The 26818-nt window shown below is 40.6% G+C and overlaps 1 protein-coding gene across 8 annotated transcripts in view; it reads right to left on the bottom strand.

The window, feature by feature from the left end:
- GRM7 (glutamate metabotropic receptor 7) overlaps positions 1-26818 on the bottom strand; it is a 732546-nt gene that overhangs the window by 133013 nt on the left and 572715 nt on the right. For all 8 annotated transcript variants that reach the window (XR_014796613.1, XR_014796614.1, XM_084901928.1 and 5 more), the window contains exon 8: positions 15084-16019. Coding sequence is in view for 6 of the 8 variants with exons in the window: in XM_084901928.1 (XP_084758054.1) it covers positions 15084-16019 (936 nt within the window). In the remaining 2 variants the exon portion in view is untranslated. The remainder of the gene's footprint in view (positions 1-15083; positions 16020-26818) is intronic.

Genomic DNA, 26818 nt, shown 5'->3' with positions numbered 1-26818 from the left:
ATAAATTGATTTTTAAGTATCCCTGAAAAAAAAAACAAAAAAAAAAACCAACAACAATAAGAAGCATAAAAACCGTGGTGCCATTGTGTGTCTTTGTAACAACTTAGCTATGAAAATGCATTCCGTCCCTGGATACAGCAGTTGTAACTATGAGGTCAATGTTTCTGGGCAGCTCAGTGGCTTAGAAAAATGACAGTTTGCATACATGATGCTAAAGGACTGTGTACTTGAACTGTTGCTAAGAAAATAGGACAGTTAATAAAAGAGAGAAATTGTTGTAGGGTTTCTACAATCCTTTTCTCTTCACTGAAAACCCTCAGAACCCCTATATGTTAGGATCTGAACACTTGGCCCTCAACAGCAGGTAAGTGACAGTTTTATCGAGGGCCTCATGGGTTCAGGTGGCCACTGATCCACCGAGATCCCATGTCAGTTACTCTCGGACAATCCCTCCTCCATCATCACTTCCACAAAGACTGCTTCCTTACGCAATGCTTTGCTGGTCACTGAGCCAGCTTCTGTCCTTTGATACTGAAGCAACCACAGTTGTCCCTGTGTCAGCCTAAAGCTCCCACACCAAGTGTCAGTGCAAAACCTGGACACTCATGTTCTAGGAGCAAGAGTTCTCACCACTCACCGAGCCGCAGAAATTGAAGTTTAAACAGATGCTCACCACCTATCACCACGTGGTGCTCAAAACTCTCCGAGGATGCACAATAACCAGTGTGGATGAAGTGAATGTATTTCAGTGTCTTGTTCAAAACAAAGAAGAAAGAGATAATTAAACTTCCAAGTGCTTAATTTTGTATGGTAAACATTAATTTATAAAAAAAACAAAACAAAACAGAAAGCATCTCTAAACATAGTGAAAAGAACACGTGTGTAAAGATATTGAGATATAATCAGTGCATTGTGGGAAATGTAATATACATGCATGCCATTGAATGAAATTGATGCTGCCACTGATGATGGGCCCCTAGCAGGTCACTTTAAGTCTGAGTCTCTTCTCCCATCTGTAGAATGAAAGGGCTGGACTAGATTATGTCCACAGTTCCTTCCAGTTCAGACATCCTAGGAGCAGGGATTCTCCTCCAAGAGGCATACATGGAGATTTAAGAAGGAAGGAATTAGGTCCCTGCAGCTTTGCCCTTTGCCCTCATGAACTCTGGATGTCTCACTGCATCCAAGCGTGTAACCCTTCTGGAAAGACAGACTCACGTTTCAGGTCAGCATCGCCCCCTGTTCACCACCAGTGTCAGCTCTGGCGATATCACAACTGATGGGAATGCTGGTGTTTTTTCCCCCCAAGAAGTTATCTTCCTGGGCCACTCTGAAATGTGTGCCTTGTTCAATCCAGAATTGCCGGCAGGATTTTCGGAAACTTGAACAAAGGGTTCAATGGATTTTACTAAATGGCTTTTACAATGGTTCCAAGGATGAAAAAGTCCTGTATGATTTAATGTCACAGGAAGGACAACTTCAAGACCTTTGTAACCAAAACTCATGATTGAGACCCCTTTTATGGTCATTGATACAACTGTTTCAAATAAAGTTTCTTTCCTTTATTATCAGGATCTGGGCATGTGGCTTACTGAGGAGGCTCTGTCAGTGGGTGGGGCATGTAAGCTGAATGTGCCTGTGTGATCCAAAGTGCAGGTTGTTGGCCACTGTGTATTCTGTGGTCCAGACAGTGCTCAGCAAATGTCTGTGGACTCCCCGACATTTCACAGACTTTCTCACCCTCCCCTGCTACTGAAACCTCAAAAACATGTGCTGCAGAGAGCATGGCTAGAGGACAGACATAGCGGCCAGCCTTCAGGACACTTCCCTTTGTCTCCAGCCCTTGGTATATGGGGATCTGTCTGACTGCACCATACCCTAGCCTGTACCGACAAATGCAAGTCTTCATACTGACATCTGCCCAGGCATTATGTGGCCACTGCTCCTCCCCACTAAGGTCCCAGCATTGTTCTCTTTTTGGTGACATGTCAGATAATGCTGAGTGAAGAACAGAATCGTGAGATCCAGACAAGGTTGTGATTTGCATGTATATTTCATGCTTAACAAGGCCTTAAACCCTGCATGAATGGTCAAGGGAATTTGTCTTCTGGCCTTCCAGAGAACAAATCTCAATATCTCTCTCTCTATCTCAATCTCTCTCTCTCTCTCTCTATCTCAATCTCTCAATCTCTCTCTCTCTCTCTCTCTCTCTCTCTCTCTCTCTCTCTCTCTCTCTCTCTCTTCATGGAATTAGGAAGTGGACCCTCACTGTCTCAGTTATTACAAGGCTTTGTTGTCCATCCCAGAATGTCCCCTTTCCCTCATATGTGATATGTGTGGCTTTCTATCCTAGGTTTCCTCCACTCCTGTATCTGCCAGCACTGTAAGATGTATTTTGAAATTGTAATTCTAAGTCCATCCATGGATCCAGCAAATAATATACGTTTACATTCCCTTCTTGTGTAAGAAAACAAACAAAAATAAGGTGAGCCACGCCAAGGACAAAGGGATCCTGGACCAGAAGCCTTACTCTGGACACCATTCACTGGATGGAGATACCATACCCTCCACAGAGGCAGAAGCCACAGGAATTGATGTGCTAAAACCAGTGTGTTCGTTTCTAGTCAAGGAAGATAACGGACCAGTCCAACGGGCTGCAGGGCTCAGAAAACTAAGGCCCTGAGCCAAATCTGCCCTGGGCTCAGACTACTTTCACATGGCCTACAAGCTAAGAATGGTCTTAAATTTTTAAAAGGTTTTTCTCTATGTGTATTGTGTGTGTGTGTGTGTGTGTGTGTGTGTGTGTGTGTGTGTGTATGGTGTGCGTATGTTTAAAATTTTATTGTTGCAAGTATCACATATGTTCCCCTTTTAATCCCCATTGACCTTTTCTAGCTTTCCCCTACCACCACACCAGGCCTTCACCATCCTGTTGTCTGTGTGCATGGGTTATGTAAGTTCTCTGGTTGATCATTCCCCACCTACCCAACAAAGCTGACTGGTAAAGGAACAGGAGATGGAAGGGTGAGAGGAAGGCTAACGGAAAGGATCTGGCACCTCAGTGTGAATGATTTCACAGATCGTGTTAGCCCTCTGGATCCTTCTAATCACTAATTCATCTTAAATATCACCTCCTCATTGAAGCCTTCCATGGCCACCATATCTAAAGTAGATTCGGTACTTTTTCCAACTGTTCTCTATTCCAGCTTACCTGTTTTATTTTCTTTAGGATATATATTACAATCTAAAATTATCTGTTGATTATTTTTTCTCATTAGAATGTAAGTTTCATGAAAACACTGACCTTGTCAATTTTCTTCACTGTCCCCCAAGGCCTAGAAAGTGCCAGGCACAAAGATGATATTCTTAAGTACAACTGACTAGATTATTTCTTTGCAATAGAGGGTACCAGAATATATGTGATGAGAAAATTTGGTCCAGGTCAGAAACACACACACACACACACACAGAAGGTCAGGAACTAGAAGGCAACTTTACCTCACACCCCCCCCCCCCTTCCACCGTGATGTTGATTTGACATTTTTAACCCCATGACAGGTCAGGCAATTCACCATCTGCTGTTTTTTTTCTAGACCACACATCTCATCTTGCGTGTGGTGTGAGGGCTCTGAGCATTGAGGAGAGACTGCAGATGTTTCAGCAGAGGCCCAGATGGTGCTCAGAGAAGCGTCTGGAATCTCAAATCAGCCTTGGCTGCAGCTCACCTCTGCTACCTGCTTTGATCTGCAATGCTTCTGATAGGTTTCCAGAATGAATCCTGCCAGAAGCTTTCTGGGAGATGGGTTCAGAAGTCCAGCCTTTTTAGAAACACACCCTGCAGTTAGACTAGCCACTTCCATTTCTACATGAAGATGTTGATAAGAATAGGAACGCTTCAAAAGACAAGACAAGGTTAATTGCTATAACTTAGGGTCTTGGTTAACTAAAAAAAATATGTCTCCATTGTCTCTATTCCCAGTGCCTAGCAAGTGGCAGCCTTGCTAGGCACTGGGAATAGTCAGAAAAGGCAAAGAAATAAAAGGTACAGCTGTGCAGGCTGTGCACCAGACGAGGCTGTGAAGTGACATTATAATCCCAGTCTTTGTGAACAGCAGCCCCTGACACCGTGCAGGATACAATCCTCCATTGTGGTCCCGATTCGTGGCATATGGCACACAGAGGTGCTCTGTAAAATGTGCTGAATAAATTAGGGAGATAGAAACCTGGGAGGCTCATTAGTTTTCTGGGAACTATATCAGATGGCCACTGGGCAGGCGGGTGGAGTCTGACGTACCCACATCTTTTTGGAAAGAAGATACTGGGATCTGTAGTCCAGGAACATTGTCTATAGGATTTGTTTACTTCAAGGAAGTTGTAGAACCTCGCCTAGCTAATTGATCTGATAAAATGGGTTCCCAAAAGGGAGGTAGAGGCGATGCTTATGTTGTGAATAAATCAATTTTGCTATAGTTTTTTTCACTTTGCTTCAGTTTTTGTTTTTTGTTTGTTTTTGTTGTTGTTGGTTTTTTTGTTTTGTTTTGTTTTTTGTTTTTGTTTTTTCATTCCATGGGTTGGATCAAGAATTCTATAAAATGTGTAGATACTTATAAAACTTCTATCTGGTCTCTCTTACTCTGCTTTTAACCCCTTCCAGTTTTCTCCTTACAACAAACCCAAGTTATCTTTCTAAAATGTAAATCAGGCTCTGAAGTTCTCTATTATTCCCCCATCTTGCTCAGAATAAATTCAAAATACCTGCATGCACATTCCCTGGCCCAGTTTATATTTATCAAGCCAATTACATTCTCACCTGAGTGACTTGCCCTCTGCTATGTCATTTTATGCGGATTTCAGCTTGAAAAGTACCTTCTCCAAGAAGGCCTCCCTGACAGCCCCATCTAAAACAGAGGACCCTGTGTTTCTATACACTAATGATGAATAATCAGAAGGAAAAAGGATTTTAAATCTAATTTACAACTGCATCAAAAATATTGAATACCTAAGAATAAATTTAACCACAAAGAGGAAACAGCTACACTTTTGTAAGACACTAAAGAAATTAAAGAAGATACAAATAAATGGAAGGATATAGCTTGCTCACAAATCAAAAAAAATATTATTCAAATGTCCTTGCTATCTAAAGTAATATACAGATTCAAAATACTAATGGTATTCTCAGAATATGAAAAATTAATCCCAAAAGTAATATGGAGCAACAAAGATTCCTAAGATCCCAAAAAACCTCAAGAAAGAACACGGTGGGAGATATCAGGCTCCCTGATATCAAACCTTACTACAAAGCTACAATAATCAAAATAGTATGGTACTGGTATAAAAACAGATAAATAAATCAATGGAAAAGAATCAATAGCCCAGAACTAAATCCTTGCTTAAAACCGTTAATTTTTAGCAATGAGGCAAAAATATACAATGAAATAAAGACAGTCTTTTCAATAAGTGGTTTTTGCAAAACTGGAAAGATAAATGAAAGAAAAGAAATTGAATCACTTTCTTACACCATATACAAAAATTAACTCAAAATGGATTAAAGACAAAAATGTTGGATCTAAAACCATGACACTCCTAGGAGAAACATGGACAATAAGTCATAACTTTGCTCTTAGCAGTAGTTTTTTTTTTTTTTTTTTTTTTAATATGTCTCCTTGAGCAAGACAAACAAAAGAAAAAATTAACAAATGGGGTTATATCAAACTAAATATGTTTTTCACAGTGAAAGTATGTTAATGAATGAACATGGCTGTGTTGCAATAAAAAATTATTTATAAAAACAAGCAGCTGATTCGATCTGGCCCCTGACCCATAGTTTATAACCCTTGATCTTAGTCTCACAGGCTCTAAAGAAGTGTTTAAACACCATTAACATCCCAATGGGGGCAGAGAAACAATGATGATGATGATATCAATTGAAGCTCCTGGAGATTTTATTTTTAAAAGGGAGTGATGTGATTTACAGGTGTTGTGGTCCATGGATCTGACATGTAACAGGCACATAAAAATCACCTGTTAAAAAACAAGGCCATACTAAAAAAATAATAATAATAAAAAAGCTATTTTAAAACTCTCTCCCCTAGAATATCAGCTCAGGGGTGGTACGCCATTGGAGGGAAGAAAATGTCATGATGGGGAACAAAAACCTTTCCTACTTGCTTTCTTAGTACACCTACTAACTTGCCTTCTTAAGACCTGTATGATGGAAGGCACTGGATCAGAAAACTGACTGTTTGTTCTAAGCCAAGCAATCAATTGGAACGCAGAGCTGAAAGGAGCACAGGAGACGTGTTCCAGACCATCTTCCACGTTAGACACCTGAGGACCCATTCCTGAAGCCAGCGCCTCTCAGTCAGGCAGATGGGTTGTCAGCATCTTCATTACGGAATCATTTCCTTACATTTTCTCTTCCCAACAGCTGCAGTGGGGACTGCCTTCTGTGACAACATGAAGTGCAGAGCTGTGTATGAGGACCCACATTTAATGAGCGTATGTACCAATTATCCACACAGCTCTTAACCTGGCATCAGGCAGTGACGTCTTCACAGACACAGGCTTTCCTAGCGTTTTCATTCAATTTCTGGGTCAGCAGTTTGCCTCTCTCTGCTGTTTGTTAGCTTTTTGTGCCAGGTTTTCAATATTGGAAAAGCTGAAGACTCTGACCTTATTCCCCACTGCACTGTAACCAGGAAATGTCCCAATAAAAAAACTAATATAAAAGATCCAAGGTCTTATAAAACACTTACCCCCATCCCTGCCCGCCCATCTGGCAAGGATTCTGGGCAAGGGGGATTAAAAACTAAAGCAAATTTTGCTACACAAATTAGAAACATCTATGTGGTTCCTTGCCTCTGTTAAATGTCTTTTTAAAAAAATACATAAGAAACTTCAGGATCTGAAACATTAAAGAGGGAATGATATGATTTCTGAGTTAAAACTAAGTGCTCCATTCATCTGGTATTTGGTCCAGCATCAGGCAGCAACCCAGGTCTCATCAACAAGGCAATTTGGCCGTGGAGTTTCAGCCCAGTCACTTTGACAGGGTGCTGGGAGATTATCAGACAAACAATGGGATTGAAGTACTGGGAGGCAGATTCTGCCAGCCTCAATATCCGGTCTTGGACACTAACATCCAATAATTACAGAATGATCTGGAGCTTTAGGTGTGTTTGCCAGAATTTCCCAGGTGTGAACAACTGACACCTTATATATAAACCAAGCCTCTTTGGAAACAATATTAGCTTTCTGCAAGTGATAAATCAGAAAAATGCGATCACATCAATGATCTAAGTGAAGATTAGAGAGTCTGCAATACAGAAAAGAAAATGGGACTCTGTTTTAGTCATTCAGCTATCTACCAGAAGATTTTTACTGATGACCCACTGTGCCTGAGGTTCCACCTTTAGGTATATAAAGACCTTTGAGAACCTCAAGGAATTTCTCACTTAGTGGCATTGACTTGTAGTTTACCTTCTTTGCCACAGTGTACTCTCAGCCTTGTCCAACAACTCTTCTGTTGATGGATTGTGTTCCTTTCTCTTCCCTAATACCTTCATGTGGCTGAGACTTGGAGGCAAAAATGCAACTTTTGTTCAATCAGAGAAATTCGACAGGAGCCCTCCTTGAAGTCTGGAATTGGATTATCATTTATTTAGGCTATTTCCCTCCCTGATGTACTGACTTATCAATTGCTTTGTGACCAACCCAGTCAGATCTGGAGAGCCAAATGTGCTGTGCTGGGGTGGAGAGCTACCAAAGACACAGGTTAATAAGCTGGGGTATTAGAGGGTACTTAACCTCATAGCAGGTGTCATGCACTCTGCATTCTCATACCCAAGTGCCAATCAGCTCTGAACAGCTGTATTCATTAGGAAATACTTATGGTTCAAAAGCTGGAGAAATCCAGTATCCTTGGAAGAAACTAAAGCAGTGACAATACCTAAATCAAAGGAGACTGTGTATGATCAGCATTTTCAGAATACAGATACTCTTCAAAACCATCTCTAATACAGTTACATGTATCATAATTGCTGTATTGTAGCCTCACCCGTGGGCCCCTCTCTGTACTTGGGGAGAGAGTGTGTACATGGAAGGCAGTGTTCCCAAGTCTCCTACTATGACCTTATGGAGCAGAATTTTAATTGCCAGGTGCCTGCTAACATTCTATAGCACATGTGTCAAACACAAGGCCCGCGGGCCAAATCCAGCCCCCCAGGCCTTGCAATGTGGCCCGCACCGCGCTGTCATCACTGCACTCCGCTGTCAGTTTATGACATTGTCAGCTTATGACTGTTCAGTAAACCATTCGGCCCGCGATTTAGGCTGGATTTTAGATTTTGGCCCCTTCTCTGATTGAGTTCGACACCCCTATTCTATAGGGTGGGAGGTGTGCTGGCCCCTTTACTGAACAGGAGGAGAAGGGGGTAGTACTGATGGCTATCAGCTCTGATCCAATTTTATTCCTCTAAGAAACTGTTCTCAGTCTCCTGCAACCCTCTGGTTCTATATGCCATTATGGGTCTAAAAATCTGAGCAGAGGAAAAGTCCCTTGAAATCATCATTGGTAACCACTGCCTGTCTTCCAAGAATAGAATTTTACATATTAGTTTTAAAAGATTCTGTACCTAATTATACATATTGTTTAAAAGATTCTGTACACAATTTCCCCCACACCATCACACAATGGTGTCCTACACTTCAACTCAGTTCTGACATTACTTACCCGGAGACAACATCATATTTCACAGGTAAAGGATTCAGTCCCACAAGACTGCTTCCCAGCTAACTTCAGATGCCAACCCCAAGTCTAGATTGTCACCTGTGCTTCTGACCTAAACCATGGATTGGAGGTTCCAATCGCCCCTTCCTTAGGTTCTTTAATTTGCAAGAGCAACTTACAGAACTCAGAAAAATATTTTACTTACTAGATTACAATTTTTTTTTTAAAAAAATAAAAGGTTGTAAGCCAAGAATAGCCAGATGGAAGAGATGCATAGTGTACAGCGTTGGGGAAAGGATGCAGAGTTTTTGTGCTCTCCCAGCTCACCACTTTCCCCAAATCTACAAATGTTCCAACCCAAAAGCTCTCCAAATCCCATCCTTCGTGTATTTTATGGAGGTTTCATTACAGAGGCATTATTAATTAAATCATTGGCCAGTGACAATGGATTCAACTTTTAGGCACTTTCTTCTCCCTGGAAATGGGGGTTGGGAGACATTGGACTGAAAAGTTCCAACTCTGTAATCACGTGACTGGTTGTCCTAGCAACAAGCCCCCATTCATAGGTGTAGTCCAAAAGTCATCTCATTAACATAAAAAACACACCTTTATTACTCATCACTTAAGAAATTCCAAAGGTTACAGAAGCCCTGTGACAGAAAACAAAGACCAAACATACATATTTCATATTAGAAATAAAAATATTATATGCCCTAGCCAGTTTTTCTCAGTGGATAGAGCATTGGCCTGCAGACTAAAGGGTCCCAGGTTCAATTCTGGCCAAAGGTACATGTCTGAGTTGAGGACTAGATCCCCTCTCCCCAACTAAGGGACATGCAAGAAGTAGCTAACCAATGATTCTATCTCATCATTGATGTTTCTCTCTCTTTCTCCCTTCCTCTCTGAAATAAAAAAACAAAATACATTTTTTAAAAATCCTATATAATAAAAGGCTAATATGCAAATCAACCAAACAGCAAAACAACTGGTCACTATGACATGTACTGACCACCAGGGGGCAGACAATGCATGAGCTGCCCCCTGGTGGTCATGCACTCCCTCAGGGGAAGCGCCACTCAGCCAGAAACCAAGCTCATGGCTTAAGAGCACAGCGGTGATGGTGGGAGCTTCTCCCCAAGGTAGCATTAAGGAGCAGTGAGTCTGGCTTCTGGCTGAGCAGCAATCCCACAGGAAACTCCTGTGGAGAGCAGGCTTATGCTGGCAGGCGGACATCTCTGAGAGGGTGTATGCTTGGCTGAGGGACCCTGTCTCCAATGCATGAATGTCATGCACTGGGCCTCTAGTATATTATAAATTACAATATTATAGCTATCATGCAAACTGTTACTCACAAGCAATGAATCATTTTTGTAAAGCATAACTCCAACAGTGTCATACTTCACTGCCAACTCACTGAAGCATACTCCTCCCTTACCTAAAATAGTCAAGTATACAGGGTCCTCCAAGATTTCACCTCTATCCACCTCTCCAGAGTTTGATCTTATCATCCCCTAATCTATATTATAGCCCATACTTATGATTTCCCAAATACAAGACTATTTTACCTTCTGCTTACCCTTCTACCTATGCAGGACAGAAATGTTTTGCTAAGGGGAGACTACTGTGGAAGGATATAGTTCTTTGTTGAGCCTTTACCATGTTCCAGAGAGTGTCTAAAGCCTTCTTTATACTCTAATTCATTTCTACAATTCTAGTTTTATTATAGATGCAATTTCTAGTTTTTGAACAAACTATGCAAATAGGCCAACAGGTATATCAACACTTAATGATTAAGTTTCAAGAGAAAGGAGAAAGAGAAAAAAAAAAAAGGGGGGGGGTGTTTCTGTGCAAAGCATTTTTTCATGGTTTTATTGATGTACACTTCGTTTAAAAAAAAAAAAAAAAAGGCAACAGGCTTAAAATGGAGTCACCTGTGCTAAGCCCACCATCTCCAAACTGAGATTTAATATCTAACTTAATAGCTATTTCAACATCTCCCAGGAATGTAATCTTATGGAGTCAGTCTATACTAGTCAATATTAGTAAGGTAATCCATCTTATAAACTGCTGTCGTCCCCAAAGGAAGGTGACCTTGCTTGAAACAATCCACTCTTTGCTTGTTTGTTCCATTATCCCTAAGATTACAGCAGGAAGCAGAAAAGAGATGGTTAGTAACTTCCTTGTCCCAACCTCTTCCACCTACAAGTCTTTGATCTTACACAGCTTGTCAGTGCTTCTTCCTACTTTCTAGATGGGATGCTGCCCAATTCATGGATCATTAAATAAAGCCAATAAGATTTAAAAATTCTACTTAGCTAAGCTTTTTTTTAAAAAAAAAACAAATTCTATATAATAAAAGCCTAATATGCTAAGTGTCTGACCATTCATTTCACTGTTTGACCAGTCGCTATGATGTGCACTGACCACCAGGGGGCAGATGCTCCAACTGGTAGATTAGCTTGCTGCTGGGATCCCACTGATTGGGACTGGGTGAGATGGGCCGGACATGTCCTTGAACCCTCCTGCAGTCCCTCCCTAGCCCGATTGTGCACTGGTCAGGTTTCTTGGCCGGGCCTGCACTCTCTTGCAATCTGGAACCCCTCAGGGGATGTCAGAGAGCCAGTTTCATCTCAGTCCCCGAAGTCTAGGCCGAGGGACCCCACTGGTGTACGAATCTATGCACCAGGCCTCTAGTTGATATAAACTACACATATTTGAAGTATGCAATTCAATCAACTTTGATATAAATAAATATAAATAATATAAATATAAATATAAATATAAATATAAATATAAATATAAATATAAATATACATATACATATACATATACATATACATATACACACACACACACACACACACACACACACATATATATATATATATATATATATATATATATATATATATATGAAGCCATCACCACAATCAAAATCAAAGAACCCAGGAGGATGACACATTCAAATATATAGAATGATGGGGAGGACAGGCCAGCTCCTAGGACAAGATTTCTAGTGCTTTGAGAAAAGTTCTTTCTTAAAATGATAGGTGGTCTCTGATGCACTGACAAAAAAAGAAATGTGATTTTCATAATAATAATAAAAAAAGAACCTGGAAAGTTCTGAATAAACATAGTAGGTTTAGGGTGTCTGTAGGCGGGGTGTCTAGGTTTGGGCTGAGTGGCCTGAGTCCTTCCTACCTGAAGGTGCTTCTTTTCCAGGTGACATGCAAAACTCTCTGAAAGATGTATCCACAAGCCAAGCCTTTGTTTCTCATGGAAAAATAATCTAGTCCTCCAACAAACAGTGTTACTATACAACAATGGGATATACCACAGCTCACTAAACCAACCTGCTCCTACTGTGCTACCGCCCAAGAATCATTAGTCACCTAAATATAAATTCTACAAGCAGGAATCATTCTTTTATGATACAGAAGGCTTACATCTTCCCTCCATGGCCATGTTTGCAAGATACTCCTACTAGAGGGCACAGGATTAGCAATGAAAAATAAACAAGATAGCATCTTTCTTAACAAGAGGAAAAATAAACCATGGAGGCTGATGTTTTGCAAGAAATAAGGAACATTCCTCATACTTTATGCTGAGCTAATAAACTCAATTGATGAGAAATTTCACAAAGATATATATAACATAATCAAAATAAATTAAATTTTCTGAAACAGTAAATAGTTATTACTGAATTCACTGCCTAATTGTTTCCCCCCATTAAAATGATTTTTGTCAATTTGAAACAAAACTGTTAAACCTAAACAAAAAAGGAGGGGTTGTGATTCTGTATGTTTGCTAGCTTGCTAAGAATGCCTTTTGCTGTGACCTTTTTGCGGCATTTGGCAATTTGTCACCTTCCACAATTTAATGTCCATGGTTTTATGTCCATTACATATAGGGTATCCCCAAAAAGGTATACGTACACTTTGAATAATTATAAGGGAAGTGTTTATTAAAACATATTTCATTTTTTAATTGAGCTGCTAAAGTGTGTATACATTTTTTGTTGTATACACACTGTATTTTTAATTGATCACTCATGCTTGTCTAGTCATATGCCTATTATTGAGGTGTGTGCATTTTCATATAACAATTAACAATTCACTATTCCCGTTTGACAATTCAATACCTTTTGAATTTGTGCCAATCAACCATGCAGAACACCATGACCCACTGAGGGCGAATATGTGCCATCTAAACTTTAGAATTAAAAAGCTCATTGCTTGAAGAAAGCTTCATTTTTCCTACAGCCCAGTGATACCAGTGCATTTCCTAGAACAACCAGAATCAATTAATTCAATTCCTAAAATTTTGTATCATTTATAGGTGCTTTAATGAATAAATTATACCCCCTAACCTTCCTAAAAAGATTCATAGTGATGACTGCAAATGGATAGGAATGACAAATGACATGGTAGAGACGTAGATCGTCAAACATGCATTACAAAAAGGTTCTTCTATAAAACAACCAGTTATTCCTCCCTTTTATATTTCTCAAGAATAATTTTTTAAGAAAAGGATTTAATGTTTCCTAACCTCGTGCATGGGGAATTGTGTTTGTTTTCATAAAAAAAAGATCATTATCTCCACACGCTTGGATGTGTACATTATGCCCCATAAAAGTTCAATGGTTATGGACTTACCTGCATACATTTGGAGACATTTTTTCCTTCTTCTCTCTATTGCATTTCACTACCCTAACTCATATTTTACTACCCCTTTAGCTCATGGATAGGTAGAAGCAATAAAATGAAAATCAAGTTGGTTTCACAGATAGTAAACATGCATTATGAATTTGAAACATACCATCAGATACATATTATGCTCATTGAGCATGTATTTTAGATCTTCCTTGGAGACATTTTATGACTAAAACCATAATCTGGATCCATTCACTGTCCTTAGCTTAGAATTCTGCATGGTTTCATGAGATGTTCACTTTAAAAGATACAGTCTAAACTTATAGTTTTTTGAATCAAAATATAGGTAAAACACATTTTTAATTGGAAAACCAGAAAAAATACCATATATCCTTTACACAATGAAACAGAGATCATAAGTAAAAATTTAAAAAATCAGATTCAACTGATAGATTAAGAAATTTGTAGACAATCCTATTTCACTCTTTGTTTGCGCCACAGAAGGAACTACGTTCCTGAATGTTTAAGAGACTTCTCCAAAGTAACATGGGATCAGGCTGGACCCCCAACCTCCTAGCTTCGATCAAACTGTAATTATGCCTTCTCCTACAGAATGTTCAAGTGAGGACTCTAGGTCTAGTTCTGGCTTCAGCTGTAGCAACATGTCAGACTGCCTTCACTGAGGGAAGGACACCACATCTTAAGATCAATATATTCAAATTGCCCAATTTGCATAAACAAAATTACAGCCAGATGGGGGTGGGTATAGAAATCAGATATACGAATCACATACACCCAAAAGCATCAGTGTTGCCATTTTTGCAAGATGTCAAACCTGCAGCTAGTCATACATGAATTGAACTAAGAATCAGCACATTAGGGCTGCCTAATTTTCAGATGCATAAAAACTTATAGATGGGGATCATGTGCAGTGACCATATTTAAGACCAACATATTAGGGCCCACTAATTTTGAAAACTCTGAACTTTTACAGTTTGAAGATACTTAGTCTAGTGTATGTGTGTGTTTGCTCACATGCACACACAAATTTGAGTATCTGGTATCACTCTGAAGCACTTGATATGATTAATATACCTAACAACACAAACAACATATCTCAGAATGTATCCCCACAGTTAAGAGGTATATGATAATATATATATATATATATATATATATATATATTCACAAACATGCAATTAAGAACTCTAATAGTTTGTACAGCTCACGTACTAGATCTAATTCACAGTGACAACCTATAGAGCTACTGAGGAGAGAACGAGCGAGTGAGCTAAGAATGACCATCCTTATCCTGGAGTATGAGGAACTGCGCCCCCCTTTCTCCTGTCCCTCAGAAATATGTGTGTAAATAGAGAGAATGGATAATTAATTATAGAAAGGTTTAATTTGGGTAGATTAGATCATTTCATGCTGGATCATCTCTTGCTACATTGAGTAATTCTGTAATGAAGTAGCTGGAAAAGTCTACCAATGATTGGTTCCAAGTGGCATAAACATAGCAAAGTTCCCTGTAGCTTATAGACTTTTGTAGCTTTGATGCTGCTCCATTTTGGAATTCTCTACTCTTAGGAATACCACTCTGCATCTATAAAACCACTTGCTCTCTACAATTAACTTGGTTTCCGTATTTACAAAAAAGGAACACATCTGAAATGCATGGTGTAGGGTGCATTCTCACTTACCTTTTCCGCCGACTGCGCGGTGCCAAAAAAAATGGGGATGAAGGCAAGCCACACTATACACGTCGTGTACATCGTGAACCCAATGGGCTTGGCTTCGTTAAAGTTCTCGGGGACGCCCCGAGTCTTGATGGCGTACACAGTACACGTGACCATGAGGAGGATGCTATACCCCAAGGAGCAAATGATCTGCAGGTCTGTGATGTCACATTTGAGCACTCCCCTGGCCAGCTCGGGGTTCATGGTCTTATGCTCGTCGTAGTCTACGATGATGTTGGGCGGGTCCACGCCAAACCAGATGAAGACGCCCAGAAGCTGGACCGATATCAGGCTCGAAGTGATGGCCAGCTGCGACGACGGGCTGATGAGCCTGGGAGCCGTCACGGACTTCTTACCCTGCTCGAATATGCGGTAAATCCGGTTGGTCTTGGTCAGGAGGGCCGCGTAACTGATGCACATCCCCAGGCCCAGGAACACCCTCCGGAAGGAGCACACCGCCACGTCGGGCTTGGCGATCATCAGGAACGTGATGATGTAGCAGAGGAAGATGCCCGTCAGCAGGACGTAGCTGAGCTCCCGGCCGGACGCCCGGACGATGGGCGTATCATTGTAGCGGATGAACGTGGCCATGACAAAGATGGTGGCGACGATGCCCAGCATGGCCAGGAAGACGGGGATCACGGCCCAGGGCGAGTGCCACTCCAGCTTGATGATGGGGATGTCCTGGCAGCCGGTCCGGTTCTCGTTGGGCCGCTGGTCGTACGGACAGTGCTGGCACGTGTTCTCGTCGAACTGGAACTGGTAGCCGTCGCAGGGCTCGCAGGTCCAGCAGCAGGGCGTGCCCTTCTGCGTCTTCTTCCTCTGGCCGGGCTTGCAGGGCAGGGTGCACACGGAGTGGGGGATCTCCCGGACCCCTTTGCCCCACTGCATGTCCTCGATCTGCAGCACGAGGAATAAGAATGCAACAGCGTGTTATTCGAGAGAAAAGAGAAAGGACTATAGCAGCACACAGTCCTAAGAGAAGCATTGGACCACGGGATGAGGTCATGCATACTCCTCTGGTTGTAGGGTCTACAACCGAGATGTGACTCCCTCCCAATCCATTGCAACATCCTCACCATTCACGTAGCCGTATAGTCTGTTCCAAACACACTTGACTCTAAGAAATTCCTGTGGCAACTTTTAAAAATATAAATTCCTTGTCCCCACCCCTGACATCCCAAATAAGAATATCCCAAACAAGAACTTTTGGATCTTTATTTTTAACAAGCGCCCCAGAGAGTCCTATGATGAGAGAAATTGAGAAATACCCACATGCTCTCTACCACCTTCTCCAGGATAAATTCAAATGTCTCAAACCACAGCTCGCTCGCTCTCTCTCTCTCTCTCTCTCTCTCTCTCTCTCTCTGAAATAATATAAAAGGCTACATTCATCTCCCTTATTAGGTGCTTTAAAAATTGTTTTAAGATTATTTTACATCCTGTAGCATCACTGCCATTTCCATTGAGAACTTGTGAAGCAGAGCCAGCCTGTCGTTTCATTATCACCCAGGAGCTAAAAGACTCACTCTGAGAGCGTTAATTCTAGAGGAGGATATCCTAAGAGGTCAGGAAGCATTTGATCAGAAAATAACAACAGTCTGGAAACCTTTCAAGGTTCACCATGTACCTATTTGGAGATGAAAATTAAACGAAAACGCTCTAACTTTGAAGAGGATAGACAAGTGTTTGCTTAATGAGAATATTGATTTTCTGGAAGGGAATCCATAATCAACAGTGTTCGGAGAAATAATGGCATTAGCAACACAATGTTTTACTGTTGGGATGGCATTCATGGTGGTGGATACCGCCCGGCTTTGCCAGAATTGGCAGCTACTGTTCTGCTTTCCTACGGCCACTTTCTCAGAGTTCTCTCTGTGTTTTCTGTGGAATCACACTGAAGCTCCGGGGGCAGCACACAGGACACAGTGTGGCCAGTGAGTAGACGGCGGAGGGTCCCACGCCTGAGTGTGCATCAGACCCACCTGGAGGGCTTGTTACATCCCAGGATGCTGGCCCTACCTTCTAGTTTTCTGATGCTTTGGGTATGGGATGAGGCCTGAGGATGTGTATTTGCATCAAAATCTCAGATGCTGTTGCTGGGCATTCTCTAGGGACCACACTTCATCCACCTCTGACACATTCTCCTCCCAGAACCTGGGTCAGGGGCGGGATTGCCTTGGAATGGCACAGGATTTAATTTCACATTTATTTTTTATTTTTTATTTTTTATTTTTTTTTACTGAGATTGTACAGATTAAAAATCTTTGTTTTTGTTGGACTTGTAGTTTCCAGCATATATGTTTGCTGGCTGGTGCTTATGGCTACAAGAAGGAAGAAGTTTGTCAGGAAAAGAATGGAACACAAAGGAAAGAAATGCGGAGAGTTGAAGAGAAAGATTACTCTTGAGCCTGTTTGAGGCACTGGATAGAGCTATGGCTGAAGCAGGAATTCCCAAGGCTGTGCCATTATGTAAGCTAGTAAATCTTGCTATGCTGAAACACTTTAAGTAGCATTTCTATCACTTGCAACCAAGTGTCCTAAAAGTTATATGTACTAAATAAATAATTTCAGCATCTACAAGTTGCAAAAAATATACCTAGCAAATTAATGAGAGAAGAAATTAAATCCCAGTGAACAAATTTGGCTGATATTCCCCATGCCCACTTAATTGAATTTTTAATACAGTTGAACCAAAAGTAGGTGAGAAAGATACTAGAAAGTCTGAGGTTTCTTTAAAAAGATAAAAAAAACAATTTTAAGAGATAAGGGGGAAAGAAAATTAATTCATAGCGCATCAAAATTTCACTGCTGTGTTAAACAGGATGTAATTTATAGCAAGATGTGATATTTCTATCTAACTTGAATGAGAACTACCTTGAAAATCTAAATCAATGTAGTTAACTCTGAAAAAAAAAATGTGGTGTAGGGTTTAAACATCATAAAATATCATATCCTTGCAATGGTTGAATTTAGACTTTAACCAGAGGCCCAAGAATATTCAGATGACTCATATGCACTCATTTGCCTGAATACAAAACCCAAATCAGCACTAATAAATCTAAGTATAAATAAAATAAATCTAACTAAATATAACACATCAATCCTTTTTTTCTCTCAACATCATCATTTTGATGGAACTTAAGTCACCAGCAGCCATCCCCAATTCATAAAATTAAGGAAATCATTTGTAATAAGAGAGGAAAAGACACACATTCACTTTATAAATGTCCAATTTTGTAACCTGGAATCTTAAAAAAAAATTACTATTAATACAAATGTTTTCAAATGTCAAATTAAAAGGTCCTATGCATGGTTAATAAGAGAAATTTAAAAGCTGCAAGTGAATTTTATTACCTAAACTTGAGTTTGCCTATTTCAACATAAGTGGATACTAATATGCCATGATTAAACTTGATCTTTGGGAACAGATGTAGGGATCAGACAAACATAGACACAAATAATCATTCTGCCGTATTCCACAGTCAATGTTAAATGTTGCCAGCTCACTACTTCTAGTTTCCCTTGATTAAAATAAAATGCCTACAATGCTGAATAGTTTCCCCCCCTCAATTTACCCAAATAAATAAGAATTGTGCCTGAATAAAATTATTTGCACTTAAAAAAAAAAAAGAGTTGTAACTACTAACACTGCATTGACTGATTACTTAATTTGTTTCAATTTTCACTTAATGTAGATCTCAACTCAATTTAATTGTATATATTAAACCAACAAAGTTGCCTCCTGCTCCAAATGCACAACAGTCTAATTTACTTGCTTTGCCAACAGAAAGCATTATTGATAATATAGGGTGGGCAAAAGTAGTTTACGGTTGTATGTGAAGCACAGTTTATTCTTGTATCATTTACTAATTATTGTCTTATTCTCCATACAAATAACAGTAAACCTACAAAGGTAACAAGTTACCTGTAAAAGTTCCAGTAAGTGAGAATTTTGTTAAAGCAGCGCATATGACTTATGCATACTATACCCACATACACAAATTCAGTGCTTTGTTTCATAGGAAGAAGCAGTCACCTGCAAAAGACTACAGGCAACTATTTAAGGGAGAATAATAATTTAGCACTATGAAAAACACACACACACGCTGAAACCGGTTTGGCTCAATGGATAGAGCATCAGCTTGGGGACTGAAGGGACCCAGGTTCGATTCTGGTCAAGGGCATGTACCTTGGTTGCTGGCATATCCCCAGTAGGGGGTGTGCAAGAGGCAGCTGATCGATGACTCTCTCTCATCGATGTTTCTAGCTCTCTATTTCTCTCCCTTCCTCTCTGTACAAAATCAATAAAATATATTAAACACACACACACACACACACACACACACCATAATCTCAGAGGTCTAGTAGGGATGCAAATTTTCAGTTCTTTTCTGAACTCTGCAACAAAATTGTCTCAGTTAGCTGGAAAGCCTAACTTATATAGATAGGTGGACCCATGTTTTAGGAAAGAGAAAATTATAAAGTTCTGGTCAATGAAAGCAAAAATAAGCCTGTTGTAAAATCCTAGGAAAGTGTTCATTCTTAAAACAGAGACACAGAGAAGGGATATGCTGTCTTCAGACTTTGAACTTTTATATGTACAAAAATAATGTGAGAATTGTATCCATGAAGAGGCAAGTCTAAGGAATAAAGCCAATATGATGAGAATAGAAAAAAAAAGAAAAAGAAAAATAATTTGTATCTTTTGACAGCATAATTATGTCACCAACTTAACCAACTCTATTGACTACATAGTACCTCTCTATCACTGAATTTCTAATATGAAATAACTTTAATAATTTCTGGAGGATTTGATCATGTTACTAGCATATCTATTTTTGAATGTGCACTTACTGGTACATTCACTTAAGGTTTTAACATGTGACAGCTTCTACTAATACCTACTTGTGAATTGCTACAGAAAAACAAATATTGAAGTACTTCCAGTTTTCAGCCTCACTCTTACATGTGGGCAGAGTTTGAGAACTGGGGTTAATGATCTGTGCCTTCCACTTACTATACAGTGACACCCAAATTTCTCTTTAGTTGTGCCAGAAAGTTATGAAATGAAATGACTACCAAAATGTACACTCATCATTTGAATAATTATGAAGGTAGTGTTTATTAAAAAGCATTTCATTTTCAAAATTGAACTATTAGCTGTTAAAGAGTATATACACTGAGTGGCAAGATTATTATGATCTCTGAATGCATAATAATCTGGCCACTCAGTGTATATGTGAATGTGTGTGTGTGTGTGTGTGTGTATATATATATATATATATATATATATATATACACACACACACACACACACACACACACTCATATATATATATATATATATATATATATATATATATATATATATATATATATATATATATCAGAGGCCCAGTGCATGAATTTGTGCATGGGTGGGGTCCGGCCAGCCTGGCCAGGAGGAGGGGACATGGGCAGTTGGTCATCCTGCCTGCTGGTCGAACTCCTGGTTGAGGGGACAATTTTCATATTGGCCTTTTATTATACAGGACTAGAGGACCAGTGCATGAAATTTGTGCACTGGAGGAGGGGATGGTCCTCAGCCCAACTTCACCCTCTCCAATCTGGGACCCCTCGAGGGATATTTGACTGCCTGTTTAAACAGGTAGTCCGACATCCTTCTCACAATCTAGGACTGCTGGCTCCCAACTGCTCGCCTGCCTGCCTTCTTGATTTCCCCTACCCACTTCTACCTGCCAGCCTGATCACCCTAACCATTCCCATGCCAGCCTGATTGATGCCTAACTGCTCCCCTGCCAGCCTGTTTGCCCCAAACTTCCCTCCTCTCCTGGCCTGGTCACCCCTAACTGTCCTCCCCTGTAGGCTTGATCAACCCCAACATCCCTCCCTTGCAGGCCTGGTCCCTCCCAACTGCCCTGCCCTACTGGCCGGATCACTCACAACTGCCCTCCCCTGCAGGCCATCTTGTGGTAGCCATCGTGTGTCCACATGGGGGCAGCCATATTGTGTGCTGAAGTGATGGTCAATTTGCATATCACTCTTTTATTAGATAGAATAGATGCCTGGTTCACCGGGGGGAGCCAGCTGTTTTTCCCTGAAGGGTGTCCTGGATCAGGGTAGGGGTTCCCTTGGGGTGTGAGAAGGCCTGAAGTGGAGCCAAGCCTCCTGCACACTCAGGCTGCCACCATTTCTGTTTGGTTTTATGTATCTTCTACAATTGAAACTTTGTAGCCTTGATGGGAGGCCTGGACTGGCTAGGGTTTGCAGGAAGCTTGGCTTCCTCCATTGCTAGGGAAACCCAAGCCTCTTGCTCTCTCCGTGGTGGCTGAAGCCATGTTGATTGGGTTAATTTGCATACTCACTCATGATTGGCTGGTGGGAATGACTTGTGGGTGTAGCAGATATATTGTCAATTTGCATATTACTCTTTGATTAGATAGGATACTAGAGGACCAATGCATGAAATTCATGTAAGAGTAGGCCTTCCTTCCCCCAGCTGGCAGCTCAAGCTTCCCTCTGAAACTCTGGACTTGGGCTTCCCTCTGGTCACCGTCAGGCACTCGGGACCCAGGCTTCCCTGGCAACCCTGGCTTCATCTGGAAGGACGTCTGGTCTAATTAACATATTATGCTGTTAATATATAATATATATATGTACACACACACACACACACACACACACACACACACACACAAAAGCCAGCGACCTGAATGCCAGAATGATCAAAATGACCAGTGGCTACGATGTGTACTGCAGGCAGCCTACCAATCTGATCAGGAGATAGTCCTGCCCCTGGTTGGTCACCCCACCCCAATTGTGGGCGAAGCCAGATAGACAACCTCCTGTGGCCCCTCCCCCTGGCCGATGCCACTCCTAATTGGCTCCCATCAGGGTAGGCTGGCCAGATCCCACCCATGTATGAATTCACGCATTGGGTCTTTAGTATAATATATATATTTTTTCATTGATTTTTAGAGAGATTGGAAGGGAAAACAATAGAAATAGAAAAACCTATGAGAGAGAAACATCATTGGTCAGCTATCTCCTGCATGTCCCCTACTGGGGATTGAGCCTGCAATCCAGACAAATTCCCTGACCAAGAATCAAACTAGTTACCTCTTAGTTCATGCTCAACCACTGTGGCACACTGGCCAGACTAATCAATTCTTCATGGTAGTCTACTACTTGCACTCAAACATCTAATACATTCTTTCTTGCTTCTGCATCTGGTCCAGATCTTCTCCATCTGTTAGACAACCAGTCTGCAATGCAGGTTCTTACATAAATAACAGGTAGCTCTGGAAGGAAGAGAACCCTTGAATCACACATGGTCAGAAACACTTATCTCTGTCTCCTGAAAACGCTAAGAGAACAGGGTTGTAAAGTCCTGGACTCAGAAAATCAGCCGTGACTCCATTGCTTCTTTCTCAGACAAAAACAAGGAAAAACCACCTGTCAGTTATAGGTCTGTGCCACATGCGTTTGGCAAAGGAAAACTGGGTTCTGGCCCTAGAAGAGAGGGTGTTACTCCACAGGGAATGTGCAGACCTTATAATCACTGGAATTGAAAAATAAAACCAAATTAGTTGCTGTCTGACAGCCAATGCAGGAATCAAACAGTGACACATTTTATAGTGTTTGGAGTACCTATTTTCATCTAGAAGAGATCTGTTCCTGTCCCCCATACAGACACTTTGTATCGGAAAGAAAATTTTGTCACTCCAGATATATTTTCTTTGGTGAAATTGTATCTGCTTATTTCCAAAGTCTACTTTGTATACCCATTGTCTGTGGCTTCTATTGGATAATTCTCTGCAATATTAATTCTCCTTATTAAAACCTTAAGAGAATGAGATAACTTTAAAAGAGCGTTCTTACTAAATGCCACTTGTTCAATAAAATATATCTGTTGTATCTACTTTATAGGAAAAATATTTTTAGGAAAATGCAGAGAAATGTTGACTTTTTAATACTAGAAAAGAGCCAGCTTTGGGTTCTGGCTAAGATGAAGTGGCAAGAGCTTCATAGGGAATTCTATAGCACCTCAATGTCTTTTTTATTTTTAAAGACTCATCCCCTATTGTTATACCTTAGGCAGTGTCACTGGACTGTGAAACAACATTTCAGGACTGATATATTACAATAAAAACACTCATTAATTCACATTCTACTTACTCAAAAATCTGTAATTGAAATTGTCTGTTCTACAAAGGAAGCACCATGCACAGTATTATTATGATTGGCTTTTTACTGTGGTGGCCCAGAGTCATTCACAAAGAGCCCCGAGAGGTCCAAGATGGGGATGCTTTGTGCGGTTACTGAGACTTTATTCTGACTCAAGCCAGTGGTTCCCAAAATTGCCTGAACATTTGGATCACCTAGAGATCTTCCAAAAATTCCCAATAGGCATCAGTGTGTTTTGAAGCTCCTTCAGGGATATGTAGACAAGTTTGGAGCCACTGATCTAAGCTCTCTGGCAGACTGGAACTTAGAAGAAAACCTTGGTGTTGTTTAGAGAATCCAGTGACTACAAATTTACTTCTCCTGGTTCCTGTTCTTGATGTGTGATGCACTATCTCATTAAAAGTCTAAATGGGTCACGTAATTTTTTATGGTTTTATTGAGAGAGAGAGAGAGAGAGAGAGAGAGAGAGAGAGAGAGAGAGAGAGAGAGAGAGAGAGAGAGAGAGAGAGAGGGGCAGCCATGAGAGAGATCGACCGGCCACCTTGAACTGGGAATCCAGCCTGCAATCCAGGCATGTGCCCTGACTTGGATTGAACAGTGACCTCCTGGTTCATAGGTCAATGCCCAACTAGGGAGCCACTCCAGCCGGGCTGAATGGGTCACATTAAATACGCAGCTATACTATATTGTGAGTTAATAGGAAAGTATGAAGCTGTAATGGTATTATAAATTTAGACCATCAGGAAGGTCTCCTGAGTTAAGTTTCATAATGTCATTGGCCAAACAACTTCAAATGCCTGGAGACTCAGCACATAAAGAAGTAGGTGAGAGTCTGGCAGGCTTAGCTCAGTGACTTGTAAACTAGGAGGTCAAGGTTCGATTTCCGGTCAGGGCACATGCCTGGATTGCAGGCTTGATCCCCAGTGTGGGGAATGCAGGAGGTAGCTGATCAATGATTCTCTCATCATTGATGTTTCCCTCTCCCTCTCCCTTTCTCTCTGAATGAATAAAAATATATTTTTTAAAAAGAAGTGGGTGAGAGCTGTTGATGAAAAGGGGCCACATGCTGACCTTTGTCAGGGGAGGCCTGCATGGCCGCCTTGCAAACTCAGAGACCTAAAGTAACCACAAAGGATGGTCTGAAACTAAAACTTTTTAAATTAAAAAGCGGTTTATGGTGGGTAGTCATGTCCTAGGCTGGTATCTTCCCTGACAAAGGTCAATCTTTACCTTAACTGAGCCTCTTGTCTTTTTGCATCTACAATAGCATATTCAAATGTCAAAGTAATTTTACTTTTTCTGGACCCCTCACCGCACAGGCACCACTCTATGGAGACCACAAATCCTTTCATTTTTATTGAGTTAATCGCCGACTGTTTTCTGTCCTGCACCCACTTAAGTAAAAGAAGTGTGTGTCTATTTTACTTTTTATCCGATCCCAGAGGTTTTCCCGCTTTGCTTCCTCCCACCTCCCTAATCTAACACCAATGAATTTCATGTAACCCGCTTATGACTTCTTTTTTATTGTAATGTGTAAAATCAGGTACAAAACTGCCGTTCTCCAGAGCATTATGTCAATCCATTGAGATTCTACCAAGTCTGAAGGAACACAGTGTCATTATACATACATATAAATATGCGTTAAATTAGGAACAGATTTCATGATAGTTCTGCCTTAAATGATCTGCTTTTACTATTTCAATGCCTGCATTTTCCTTAAGTACAAGGGGCAATGGGGTAGGTGCTTATTTTAAATGTATATCATTAAAAACTCCCAGACTAATTAATTTCTGTTTCTTGACAAAACCTTTCTATACCTCTAACTAAAAATGGTTGACTTCACTTGGTTCCAGAACTATCTTTTCTTTCTTTTTTTTCTTTTTTCTTTTCAGAACTGACTTATCGATATTTGGAACCTTCCAGTTTTTTACAATATTGATGCCTTTTTTAATATACCAAATGTTCAGATAGCCAAACAATACACATTTGCTGACACTGGTTAGCTGTCTCTTTCTGGAAAATATTGCCACTGGAGGAACCATCCCTTTACAATTTATATGCTAACTATAAATGATCGCTTATTCCTCTTCCTCTGGGGACACAGTTCCCTAAAATATGCTTACCAATCAAAGGCTAGATATTTAATCCTGTTCACATTAGTAAGCACATGTAAAAGTCATTTTTATGCCTTAGATTTAAGGATAATTTGTAATGTAAAAACATTCATGTGAGTACCTAAAAAATACCACAATATATACTTGTTCAAAACTGAACTCGTGATCTGCACCAGGAACTGGCAAACTATGGACCGTGGGCCAAATCCTGCCCATCTCCTGTTTTTTGCAAATAACATTTTATTGGAACATCACCACAAAGTTCTTACATTTTGTTCAGGGTCAATTTTATGTTGCCATGACAGTGGAATAACTGTGAATACATGCCTGCAAAGCCCAAACTATGTACTATGAGGCCCTTTATATAGAACATTGGCTGGCTTATATGCAAAGAAAACAGAAGGACAAATTCCTAGTACAAGGCAACCTTATATATCCTTGAACTAGGAATTTTTTTTTGACATCTTCCTTGACTTTCCCTGTCTCCCCTTGCCCCCAACCACATTACCAACAACTTGTGTAAATTTTCTCTCTTGTAAATCACTCATCCTTGCTCCTGTAACAAGTTAATAGATTGGCTCCAATCAGCCCCAAATAATTAATCACCAGCTGTTTTCCACTGGACTGAAATAGAATAAGGAAGTCTCGGGTCATAGCCAATGGGAAATGGAATAACCCCCTACTTCCTGAAAGGGACCCATAAAACTACCTGTCTCAACCAGTCTATAGAGGCTGCACAGAAATAAAATTGTAGCCTAGAGACAACCTTTTGATGTCACAAGGCCAAAATCTTCTGGGCACTATATGTTAACTGCTCCTGAATTTGTGCATGTGATCCATGAAGTTGTATGAACTGCATGTGCTTGTCCATTATACCAAATAATGTAACCCCAATGAATAGGCATGGCTTCCCTACTTTTAACCTTCTAAATCTCACCCCAAAACCTGGCAGGCAGATTTGTTTTGTCTAGTCTCCTTTTTGGTTGATTTCATAATAAAGCTTTTTCTTTTCTCAAAGCTAATGCCTTAGCACTGTCTCCTATGTGCATTGGGAAATGGGCTTTTGCTGGGTAACACTGCCACACCTCTTCAGAAAACACTTTCTATGGAATTTTCTCACCTCCCTTTCCCTCTGAGCCCTTCCCAATTCACTTTGCTGCCCCACAGCCAGAAGGATTCTTTAGCATGCAGGGCTGATCAAGTTCCCTTTTGGCTTAATCTCCTCCATGACTCTCCTTGCTCTTAAACCTCTTAGACCTCCCTGCATAGTCTGGCAGGCACACTCATCAAATGACTTCTGGCCTTGATTTGAGTTTCATGAAGTTTCCTGCCTCATAAGGGGTTTTGTGCTATGATATTCTGTTCAACCCTTTACCCCACTAGATTGGGTCCTCC

Source organism: Pipistrellus hanaki, assembly GCF_964339955.1.
Source record: "Pipistrellus hanaki genome assembly, chromosome: 13".
Taxonomy (NCBI): domain Eukaryota; kingdom Metazoa; phylum Chordata; class Mammalia; order Chiroptera; family Vespertilionidae; genus Pipistrellus; species Pipistrellus hanaki.
The sequence above is the reverse complement of the archived record's forward strand: the minus strand, read 5'-3'. Positions and strand labels throughout refer to the sequence as shown.